This window comes from Cryptomeria japonica, chromosome 11 (assembly GCF_030272615.1).
Source record: "Cryptomeria japonica chromosome 11, Sugi_1.0, whole genome shotgun sequence".
NCBI lineage: Eukaryota > Viridiplantae > Streptophyta > Pinopsida > Cupressales > Cupressaceae > Cryptomeria > Cryptomeria japonica.
The window spans coordinates 198,375,872-198,389,200 of record NC_081415.1 but is presented as its reverse complement, the minus strand read 5'-3'; the positions used below and the strand labels follow the sequence as shown (position 1 = coordinate 198,389,200).

The 13,329-nt window shown below is 34.9% G+C and overlaps 1 protein-coding gene across 1 annotated transcript; it reads left to right on the top strand.

Moving 5' to 3' along the window:
* The first annotated feature begins 648 nt into the window (after positions 1–648).
* On the top strand, positions 649–3,267 carry LOC131041128 (WAT1-related protein At5g07050). The gene is made up of 7 exons (XM_057974110.2): positions 649–1,099; positions 1,185–1,247; positions 1,343–1,459; positions 1,714–1,954; positions 2,066–2,224; positions 2,586–2,737; positions 2,835–3,267. Exons 1-7 carry the CDS (start codon positions 906–908, stop codon positions 3,049–3,051), a joined length of 1,143 nt encoding a protein of 380 aa, XP_057830093.2. The 5' UTR covers positions 649–905; the 3' UTR covers positions 3,052–3,267.
* The last annotated feature ends 10,062 nt before the right edge of the window (positions 3,268–13,329 follow it).

The window sequence follows — 13,329 nt, the reverse complement described above, 5'->3', positions numbered from 1 at the left end:
CTATCATTCTCACCATAAAATTATACAATGCAACTTTAAAGAATTTATACTTTGAGTTATATTGCGTCCTTACAGAATTTATACTTTAATGAATTATACTGCATCTTTAAAGAATTTATACTTTGATAAATGACATAACAACACCATTTCAAATGATCAAAATATAATATATCTCTATAGAATTTATACTTTAATAAATAACATGACACAACATCATCCTGACTGATTAAACTCCAAACCCTTTAATAATTTTATTTTTTCTTTTATATTAATTCAAAAGACAAATAATAGTGCTTCTGTTACATTGTTGCAGAACATACAACACACAACAAACTGGGTCATGCTTTTGTTGTTGAATGACTGATTGATTAATTCTGGGTGAAGTTTCACTTTATTTAAGCATCATATATAAGCCACTAAAAATGATAAATAATTGTTTTGATTATTAATTTTAGTATTCTATTTCTTTCTATTTATCAAATATTTGTTAATAATTTTATCATCTCCACAAAAAATAATAAATAATTTTATTTTTTTTATTAACCAAAATTTATCTCTGATTATTAAAGTAAAATGATATTTTAAAATAATAATGATATTTCTCATTGAAACTTATTTTTTCCCATTTCTTATCTATAAATATGCAGATTTTCTTTGATGAGGGATAAATCAGTTCAAATTAAGCAATTGGGTTTGTACTGGTCATATTCAGCAGTTTGTAGTTTAGATATCAGGTTTTGTCTTTATGTATTTTTGTTTGAAGAGGGGAAGATCTGATCAACTTATTCAGTTGGGTATGTGCTGGTTATACTTAGCCAGCTCTTTAATTTACAGATCAATTTTTAACTGATCTATAGCTATTAGGATTTTCTTTGAAGGGTAGCAAATCTCTCAGAACTTTATCAATGGGGAAGTGGATGGATTTGTTTGAGACATCAAAACCATATATAGGAATGACATGGCTACAATTTGGGTATGCTGGAATGGACATCATCACAAAGGTTGCTCTAAACCAAGGAATGAGTCACTTTGTTCTGGTGGTATACAGGCATGCTGTAGCTACTGTTGTGCTTGCTCCTTTTGCCTTCTTTCTTGAGAGGTATTCAGAATTTATCCAAGCAAGCATACCTTAAATTTTTAACTTGATTCTTGCATGCAATTACCTACTGATCTTAGCATTGCAGGAAGGTGATGCCCAGAATCACATTTATCATGTTTTGTCAGATTTTTGCACTGGGTTTGTTGGGGTAAGTGTATTGTTTTCATTGCTTTTGCTGGTTTTTCTTCTCTGTTTCTTTTCTCTATTGAATGGAAAGCAAGTAATGTTTATGCATATTGGCAGGCCTGTCCTGGATCAAAACCTCTATTACTTGGGGTTGAAATACACCTCTCCCACTTTTGCTGGTGCAATGACTAACTTGGTCCCTGCAATCACTTTTGTAATGGCTCTTTTATTCAGGCAATTGCACTATCCCATCTCAAACATGCAACAATATAGTATTGTTTTCATATTTTTATAACTCAGAGCCATGTAATCAATATTAAGTAAATTATTTGTAGTCATAGAAATCAGTTTTGGTGAAGGAGGATATAAAAATATATAAGTTTATTAGAATTAGTTTCTAATTATTATATTAGTATAAATCTTGCTGAAACAACACTTTGTGCTGAAGAAACTCAATATATAATCTGATAGTTGTATGAATTGTGTAGAATGGAAAAGGTGAAGATTAGGGAACTGCGTAGTCAAGCAAAGATTGTGGGAACAATAGTATGTGTAGGAGGAGCAATGGTGATGACTTTCTACAAAGGTCATATTCTGCCCAGTTTTTGGTCTTCGCAGCAGACCTCATCACATGCTGTCTCGTCATCCACTCATGATAGTCGTTGGATCAAGGGTGCCATGTTTTTGGCTGCTTCAACACTTGCATGGGGTGGCTTGTTTGTTCTTCAAGTTAGAATCCTAGAATCTTTAAATCTTTGATATACCATTGATTATGCATTATTAACAGCTAAGTGGGTAAGTTTAAACAATACATTCTAAGTTTTGATTGTGGATGTGCAGGCTTCAGTTGTTAAGAAGTTTTCTGCTCAGCTTTCGTTGACAACTCTAATATGCCTCATGGGAACGTTACAGTCAGCTGCAGTCACTTTAGCTCTTGAACGACGTCCTTCTGCATGGGCAATTGGATTGGATATGAAGCTTGTTGCAGCTGTCTACTCTGTATGCTATTGACATCACATATGGCAAAGCATGATTCTTACAATTTTGTTTTTTGATGAATAAGTGTCTAGATTATCATTATTGTTACATTTGTTAATATTTTGATTGTTGAATACCCCGTTCAGAAATAGTTCATCATTGTGACCTACATACCAGCCATTTAATGAGATCTCGGCTCTCCATAAACAGGGATAAATTGATCACGATGAACAAACTGTTATTTGAAGTATAATCTATTGTACATAAATGAATTCTAAACTTATTATTGATTGTTTGATCATTAAATCAGATAATATTCATTTAAGTAAAATGAACAGACTCTTTCTATTAAATTCATTAACATATGATATTACTTATGCAGGGAATAGTGGGTTCAGGAATTGCATATTATGTGCAAGGACTGTGCATGGAGATAAAGGGGCCTGTATTTGCCACAGCATTCAGTCCATTGGAGATGATTATTGTAGCAATCATGGACTCTATAATTTTTGCTCGGAGAATCTTCATGGGAATGTTTGTTTCTCATCAACTCTAATCAATGTTTAAGTTTTTCTTGCTAAGTTTAAAAACCAGATATGCAAATTCTAACAGATTCTTATTGTGAGTGCAGGATTTTGGGAGGAATTTTCATAGTACTTGGATTGTATGGAGTTCTGTGGGGAAAAGCAGGGAATGATACAGAAAACTCTTCCACTTCTTCAGAGATGCTCCCTGTTTCTCTTCATAAGTTTGAGAATGACATGCAAGCATATACCAGCAGTGAGGCTATTCCACCTAACCCAGATACTATTCTTCTAGATATAAAGAACCATGCATTAGGAAAGTAAGGGAAAAATAGTTTATAGTGCGTATGATATTTTTACTTTTTGAAGTGAGGATTTACATCATGTTAAGCGAGAATTCTATATATGATTGAGTAAGATATCCGAGCTTTTTCTATGGTTGATTGAATTGTAATAAAGTGGTTGAATCTAATTCTGTATAGAGCATTTTATCATTATTCTATATAGAATGAAAAATCATATGATACTTTGTTGATTACATTTTATTTGAGCTTTTCAAATTGCACAAACAAGATGAATCTAAAATTTATTTGTATTATGTAGTGGAAGATTTTGTTGATGGACATGTGAACATTCTATAAAACTAAACATGATATAAGAGCTTTTTTTATTATTAATTGAATTGTAACAAGAGGTTAAATCTAATTAGAGCATTTATCAATTTTGTATATACAATAAAGAATCTTATGTCACTTTATTAATAAACATGTGAACGTGTTGCTTAAATGACTAGAATGCTAATGAATTTTTTTATCTAATTACAACACGAAATTAAATCTAATTCTAATTATAAACATATATTCTTATTCTAAATTCTTATACCACATTATCGATGGGACTAATAATATAACCACCTTTAAAAAGTAATTGATTGATGGGCATTTTTTAAAGAAATCTTCAAAGACATACTATTTAGAAAATATCGCATGGACCCGAGACCTTTGTAAATCTTGTTTGGTAATTGTCGTGGGTCCTACAAGCGTCTTAGAGATGCCAGAATTGAGAATAAAGGTTTACTTCATCCAACAAATGTGAAACTAAAATTCATAAACTTTAAATTAAATTTGGTTATGTCGGATTTGATATCTCCTCACACTCTTTGACTAGAAGGGCCCAAAGTAATTAGAGTCCTTTGGATGCTCGAACCGACCATACTTCTTGGGGATCTGAGATGAAAAGGCACCAAATAGCCTAGATCTTTCAAACTTTTTGGGCTTTGGGATGAAAGGAGGTTCAAAGAGCCTAAAGTTTTAGAAAATTTCAAAGATATTCAAATATCATCTTTTAAGTTTTGATTTGTTTAGGTGGTTTATCTTAAATTATGTTATCTTTTTCAATGGGATGCATCTATTAGCATGATTTTAGATGAGCCACTTAAACAAGACAAAGTTTAGAGTGTGTTGTTTAACCAAATCAAACTACAATGGGGTAAACAAATGGCAAAAAGAAATCAGAAGAAAGGTCTTTGAGATGAAGGCGCAAACCAAGAAGCCAAAGAACACACACTAAGGAATGTCAAAACATCCTTTAAGGGAAAAATCAAATTGATAGTTTCTGGAAAAAAACAGGCTTTGTAATAGGCTAAATAATTAACTAGTAGTAACACTTTAAGATTAAGAGTTGGTATTAATATAATAAATATATGAAATTTAAATTAATTAATTTACCTCAATCTACTACCATCTCTCAATCCATTATCATCTCATAGTCATCCTATTTGGCACATAACACCTACATCTCTAATAAACCAAGTTCACAAGTTATCTTCGTACATCAATACATGAACTACCTTGGGCTTCCTATTGCCTCATCTTACATTGACCAAAATACCTATGTACCACAAAGCAACACCACCACCACAAACCCTCCATTTAACCCTCCTCATAAGCCACCATATAATCCCCACATAATTTTTCATATAATCAAATCCTATCTCAATATTCTCCAACATACATCAAACCCAAATCTAGCTATAACCAAACCTACATTAGAATCCTATAAGCTCCCACCAATCCTAATCCTCTACAATACCAATCTTACGTGACCATTCCACAAAACCAAACATCCTATCATTAACTACAACAACAAACCTACTTCCAACCTCAAAATGAAACCTATCAACCATCTCAACACAAGTCCTAGATAGCTTCACCAAGCTCCAATATGATGACAACACAAACACCAACACCCCCACCATTAACCAAGAGTGGGAGGATATGAAAAATTCTCTCAAAGACTTACAAGAGGGAAACATAGAAAATTGTTTAAATTTAAAGAACTTTGCCCCTATCCCTTTGACAAGTCAATATCAATGGCCCCTTTCCTGTGACATTTTGAAATGCCAAAGCTTGACAAGTATAAAGGAAAGGGTGATCCTTGAGACCATGTTAAGGAGTTCTTCATGGACTATCAAAATGTGGCCTACAATGACAACTACCTTTTATGATTATTCCCTTGTAGTTTAGGTGGACAAACCTTGGAGTGGTTCCTCCATCTCCCACATTGCTCTATCACAACTTTTGTTAAATTGTTATAAAATTTTGTGGCCCACTTCTCCTATAACTTGGAACACAAAATCACAATACTTGACTTTTGTAATAATGAACAAAGGGGAGGAGAAAGTTTCACAACCTGTTTACAACCATGGAGAGCTCTTGTAAGTAATCTCTCGTGGCCACATAAAAAAAAATTAGTTGGTCAATATTTGTGTACAAAATGTTAACAAGGAGATGTTTTTCCATCTCCAAATTCATTGTGCCTCAACATTTGACGAAATCATAGAAAAAGGGGGTCACAATTGAAAAGTTTCTAATTGTAAAGGGTTTGGTCAAGATCTATGAAGAAAATAATGACCAACAAAACTGAGAAATCGAGATTTTGTAACAAGAACAAGAATGTTACTGGAGATGGAGTCACAGATTCTAAACATGTTCAAGTTGAACTATCACAACAAACCAACATCATTTTGGTTCCCCAAGGTGCACATAGAAACAACACCCAAAAAATGTAACTTTACACCTTTAGGGGAACCTCTTGATGCATTGTTATGAAGAATGGTTCAAGAAAATATGTTAACCTTTCCACAAAAACAACCATTTGATGAATAAAAAACCAATCCTATGTGCTATAAAAATAATGATATTGTTAGTATCATCGAATTAAAGGACATGCCACAAATAAATGCATGAAGCTCAAGAACTACATTTAAGACCTTATTGATAAGAAGGATATTGTAATTCTTGTTCAAAATACTTCTCCCGATGCACAATTATAAATCTATCAAAATGCCTTCCCTAAACATACCCCAGGTGAAAGCTCTTCCAATGCTAAAGTGAGGTCATTTACAAATCAAAATCAAAACAATTGGATGGATAATATCAACTACAATTCAATCCCATTCAAATATGATAACATTGTAGATTGTATCACTTAAGTGGATACCCATGTAGATATGATTTGAATTAAAGGCCAAAATCCCTAATGTGCTATCACTACTCGAAGAAGGAGAATCACTATCCCACTTCATTCTCAACAAATACCTAGCATAATATTTTGGATTACATTGAGAAAACCCCCACACAAATATCCATCCTAGATCTCATCAAAACTCCGCCTATTTATTAGGATATCTTAACCAAAGCTTTACATGAAACCGGTGTCCCCACCAATATAGATCTAGTATATAGTTATAAGCTCTAGTGGGATATCTAAAATCCACCTATCACCTATCTTTTAGCCAACGTGATGTGCCTTCCATTCAGCCAGACTATAACCGCTCCCTCCACATTGAAGTCCTTACCAATAAAGACAAAGTGATTTGGGTCTTATTGGATAATGGTTCTACCCTTAATTTGTGCACTTTGAAGTTTATTAAACAAGTGGGGTACACTTAGGATGATCTCAACAAGTAGGTAATGACTATCAAGCCTTATGACAATGCAGAGAGGACTTCCAAAGCACAATTTCTCTTTCAATTTAGATAGCTCCAACATTAAAGCATGCAATGTGCCATGTGGTTGATCTTGATCTCCCATATAACATCCTCCCTAGTTGCCCATGGATCCAAACCATGTAAGTCATTTCCTCCACCTACCACCAATGTGTAAAGTTTCCTTACAATGGCACTAAATTCAACATCCATGCACATCCCCAACCTTTTGAGTATTGTAGTGCTCTTGAGGCCTCATTCCCCCATTCATATAATTTCTCAGGGATGAAAATTTTGACTCCAAATATAAGCTCCTAATCATCATGTAGACATCTAAAATTAATTAAATCAATATTTAATCAATTTAAGCTTGTCAACAAAATTAACTGATTTAATTGTGTTATCCTTATTCCTCTCGGTATTAATTAAATCTTTAATTAATCCTGTCACTATTATCCAATAATTAATTTATCATATAAATTAATTATTCCCCTATTCTTCTAAAGTCCCTCCAATAATTATTTCCTCTAAACCCACTCAGTTAATTGATTTTAATTAATTAACCTAACTAAAGTGACTCCTACAAATCACTTTTCCTAATCTCACTCAACCTAATTAATTCTTCTAGAATCTCTCATAATCCCACTTATCATTATTCTCCAATTTTAAATTCCCCCACTCATGTCACATCAATCTTGAACCTCTCAAAGAAATTCAAATTTCTTTGAATCCCCCTATGCATCCTCATTTTGAAATTCAAATCTCTTTCCCCCCTTTTCCTAAAGAATTTTATATTCCTTTTTATTTCTCCAATGCATCCTTCATCCATGTCCACTACCTCAAATCAATTTTATCCCTTCATAATAAAATCAATCTTGGTCCTCCATTGGTCTCCTCCAATCTATAAATTGGAGCATCCTTCTCGAATCAAAGGGGTCTTCCATTCTTCTATCCTTATGTTGCCCATTTCTCTTCTATCTTCTTCCTATCATACCATCATAATGTCCTCATAATACTTCATTCAAACCAAATCCTCAATCCTCATCCATCAATAATCCATCAATTCAAATCTTAATCTTGTTGAGCAAAGGAGAGCAATCAACATCCACATCAAGCAAGGAGCACATCAAGTGGAGCATCAAAGGGACACCTTCACTTCATCAAGCTCAATCTGAGGGAGAGGTGAAAGACATGGTATAAATTTGGTTATTTGCATTTGTATTGTGTCTTGTTTGATTTCTTTGCATTCTAACCTCCTTTGTCCCTTCTCTATCTTTTCCCCTCTTCATTTTGGCACACCCAGTGGGACCCACGTCCCTAATTTGACATTTTTGTAAGTTTTTGTGTCTTATGAAGTTGCAGGTTACGCTTCCAGCCTGAAAGCCCATACGAGTTGCTTTTGGGTGTCGTATGAGATTATGTTGTTCATTGCATGGATATGTGAGAACTGTCATACAAGTTTCTACTTCATATCATATGGTGAAGTAGGGTTTGTCATACGAGTTGTTGATCTTTGTTTTGTCATATTACGAACAAAGAAGTTTTTTTGGGAGTCTTCTAATATATAGGAAATATAACAATTAAGTATAAGTGGATGATCTTGTATATATATGGTGAAGTAGGGTTTGTCGTATGAGTTGCTGATCTTTGTTTTGTCGTATCAAGAACATAGAAGTTTTTTTTAGGAGTTCTCTTTTCTCTTTCTTATACTTTAAGTTATATTTCATATATATTGTCAGGATGTTTGACAGGGGTTTTGAACCTCCAAGAGTTATAATGCAAAATCTAGTTTTTTGAAGATCTTCCAAATTTCAGACAGTCAAATTTCAGGGCATTTTAGGATCAGGAGTTTTTGGATGTTTTTGGCAGCCTAACAAGTGTTTTTGCATAATGTGAGTCCAAGTTCCCACTTGCCAAAGACTATCCTGCTCAAACAACATGACTACTAATCCATTATTTTTGCAAGTTGCCTAAGGAGATCCAACCAAACATTGTGTCTTTTTAATTATTTTCTTAGCCATATAGATCTAATTAGGGGTAAAAGAACAACTTGTTTGATGTGTTTGGGAGAAGTGTAGAGGCAGGAGAGAATGATCTTGTCTACATAGACGATCAGAAATCCAGACCCTCAAATATTTTCTAGTTTGTTGTGTGCAAACCCTTAGCGGGTCTGCCCTTCGAATTTGTCTGACACACTCGCACATGCATTGCTGAGAGGGGAATGACCCAAGTGAGTACGACTAAAATGCAAGCATTCCAACTCACTATAATAAATAGGCCTTTTGAGATGAAAATTTCGGAGGATGGAGCTACTTGAGTTTATACTCATATTAAGTACTTTGTAGGCCCCCTTGAGTTCTAAATTATGCTTGTGTGACTACCATTGTGCTTAGTACTTTGTAGGGCTATAGGCCTCAATCGTGCTTGCATGACTGCAAAGGGTAGTCTTTGAATGGAAATCCTTACTAAAAACCCTAAGATAGAAACCACCCAGTTCACCTCTGAAAGGTGGATAATCTTTGTGCAAAGGAGATAGTAACTCCCCCAAGAGACTGTCATTCTGTGCCCCAATTAGCGTTTGGAGTCGGCTAATACGGCGTTGAGAATCCATTGCGTGAGACTCAGCGGCCATATTCTGATTATCTATTGGGTGTGTACTTGAGTCAGCAAGTAAAGGTTTTCCTCCTCATCCAACTTCCTAGGATAGCACGATGTGTGGTCAATGTGTATTCATTGCTTGATATCTCTTGCCAAGTCCATCTTTCCTCAAACCAATCAATCTTCCCTCTTTCAATCATCAAAACAACCCCCAATCAATCTATCCAATAAATTCTCCAATCCCCAATCCACTTTTATCCATCCAAACAATCATCCTTCCTCAACCAACATTTTTTGTCCAAATCATTCATCTGACTTTGGGTAGCCTTCTCCTTTCTTCTATCTATCCATTCTTCCATAATCACTCTCCTAATCCAATCAAATCTCCAAAATTCCAATCAATCCATCTTTCTAATCCAGTAATCCAATCTAATCAAATCAAGACCTAATCCAAGGACTAATCCAATCCAATCAAGTCCTAATCTGGTAATCCAATCCAATCAAATCAAGTCCTAATCCAATCCAATCCATTCAAATCAAATCAAATCAAATCAAGTCCAATCCAAATCAAATCGAATCTGAATCTAATCAAACCCAATCCATCATCATTCGAAGCCAATTCCTAATCCCCATCTTCATTCAACATCATCATATCATCTTTCTCCTCCAAAACATATTTATCCAACTCCAATCTAATCCCTCATTCTCAACATGGCTACCCAGAACTTCATGGCTTGGTATGAGAAGATGCTCATGGAAGTTCAAAAACCACCTCAGCCTACCTACCAAGTCAATCCCATAACCTCCCATCCATCTATCATATCCACATCCATTTCATCTCAACACACTATATCCAATCCTAGTCTATATCATATCTCATATCCTTCCTCTACCTTTGACAAGGTAAATCCATCTTATTCCCTGATGCATAGCATCATGAAAACATCAATCAAATAACCATTATCAAATCTTCTCCATATATATCAATCCATAATTATTGTATATCCATTTATCATTCATTAAAAATGAATCATTTAAACCCTTCATCTATTCATTTCTTGCAAATGAAAACCAAGAATTTGTCCAAACTATGAAATTTACTCTATTCTGGTCATGAAATTATAGTCATGAATAGTCATTAATAACTCTTAAAATATTTATCAACCAGACAATCTCTCCAGTCATATTCTATAAATGCTAGTTATAAAACTTTCCTCAAAATTATAGAAAGATCCAACGGTGAAATCCAAAGTTATGATGTTTTTTCCAAAACTGATCGTCGTGAATCAGGGTTTTATGGTAGTTCCAAACAGTTTTCACCAAAACTCTCATAACTTTCTCAAAAATGCATGAAATCAACTCAAACAAAAAGTAATGGAAATATTATTAAATATAATACACTATCATGATATAAATACACTTGTTTCCAAGCTGTACATGGCCGTACTAGGCCTGGAAACAAGAGGAAAAACTTCCAAGATCACAAAATAAGAGATTGAAAGCAATGAAAATATGATACCAAAATGTTTCCAATGCTTTCAAATTCCTTCTCCAAATTTTACACACCCTTATGAATGACCATTACATAGGTTTTATATCCTTTTCATCTTCACATGGAAGTTACAACTACCCAACTTCCTCTTATAACCATACAACTTCCCATTTTGATCTTTTTACAACTTTTGAAAAGTTGCATTTTACAACTTTTACAACTTTTGACTCAAATGACTTTAAACCTTCAAAAGAACCTTCAAAACATATTAGGATGGAATAATGATGTATTTTTATCACCATTTTACCCCTCCAAGGTTATTTTATACAAATATTACCAAATGATTAATTCAAGACCTTATTGGGACAATTTGGACAACTCATTACAATGGGCTCTTTTAGCCTTACATATTGATTCAAAATGACATTACAAATGAAAATGTAATTGAATATACTTATGAATTGATTTTTATCCTCTTATAGACTCCTTTTGTGCCTTTGTGTTAGGTGCTCCTGCACCATTCCCCATTTGTATCTCCATATTATCCCTCATCTCCATATATACCTTCATCTCCCCTCCCATCCATATCCCAATCCCCATCCTTTTACAACACATTCATTACCTCTACTCCCCATCCAAATCCTTTACTCCACAATCCTCAAAACATTAATCCTAATCTCCCAATCCATCTAATCCTAAACCTCCAAAACCAATATTATCCACATCCTCCAATTCCATCATCCATAATCTTATCCAAGACATGCTAGCAAAGGAGACAAAATCCCCTTCTCGAAATCAAGTTGCCTCGTCTCCTCAAGTCCTCCATCCACCCAATCACATCCACCTCAAAATAAATCCCAATCCCCCATACTTCATGATACCCCCATTCCTCCATCTACTCACATCAAATCTTTCGTATCCTCCTCTATCACACAATCCACACAACACCAAACATGCCAAAATCTTGTTCCAAATTTTGCTAGCATAGAATCCTCTCCATCTCATGATGAATCTCCCCCCACTCCATCAAATGATATCATTCCCTCCACTTCCTCTCATGATCATATGATTCCTCTATCCAACCCTCTCCCTCCATTGCATGATCCTCTTCCATCTCATGATCCAATCACCCCTCCCACTCCATCTCATGATACCCACCCTAGTCAAGATCAAAGTATCCCTTCATCTCCATGTCATGATCACAATCCATCTCACACTCCTGATCCCCCGCATAATCTCGATCCTCTGCATAATCCTGATTCCCCACTTGATCCTAATCCTCCTTCCATATCCCATCCTCCTCAAAATGGACTCACATCTTGTTTCTGAAATAATAAGTATCCTATTGGGAAAATAAATACTCAAGATGTTGGTACATCTTCTATTCCTCCTAAATCCAAATATCCTTCATGCAAATCAAAATCCCGTCATCCCTCGTCATCCACATCCATTTTGGGACCCTATGTTCCAAATATAAATCCTCCATTCCTTCCATCCATTTTGGGTCCTTACACCCCTCCATCCACCAACCCATCACCTCAAATAGTCCCTAAGAAAGATCAACAAAGGCACACATCATTGAATCCCTTCCAACATTCTCCCTCCACCATCCCATCCATATAATCCATCAAACTTATACCCTCATGCACTTGTCCCATTACTATTGGAAGCAATCTAGATGCCCAATCTAAAAAGCATAATGCTCAAAATCCACAAAAATCAAAGGATCAACATGTCCCCTCAAAAGGACATGCTCAAAAGAAAAAAATGATCTGAAAGAAAGGACAATCCAAAAGGCCGCAAAGGCCCCAAAAGAAAAAAATCAAAAACTATGTGGATTCCTAAAATACTTCTAGAAGCATAACAATCAAAATTGGCATCCAAACTTACTAATCCAAAAGATCCATCCATTCATAAGTCCTCCAATCCTCCATCTAACACTCCTCCATCTTCAAAATCCATTTTGGGTCCTTATGTCCCAAAATCCGCCATCCCAACTCCATTATCCCCTTCTTCTATTTTGGGTCTTCATGTCCCAAAATCCGCACTTTATCCTCCATCTAATTGAAAATCCTCTCCTCTACTACTCCACCACCCTTCAAGGTGTGTGCCAATATTGATCTTCCAAAAAAATTTCAAAACCCCATCCATTATCCGCCATCCATTTTTCACAATCCCATTTCTTTAGTCCAATCCTTTGCAAATCCTCATCTTCCATCCCCTATCCATTTCATCTCCCCGATTATTTTTACCAGTATCTATGAGCATACCTCCAGTTCAAAGAAATACTAAGGGATACCATCCATGGAACTAGATTCTTGAGTCCTCCCTTCCTCCTTCATGCATCCACTATCTTACATATCCACTCATCCTCATCCTTATCCATCCAAACTATTCCAAAAAAATTATAAATTTTTTTTTTTTTTTTAAAAGTAAAGAAAAATCATTCCATACAATGGTGAAAACCACTTCTTGTGGCGCCTTGGGTAAGTACCATGATGAAAACTTGGCAAACAAGTGTCAT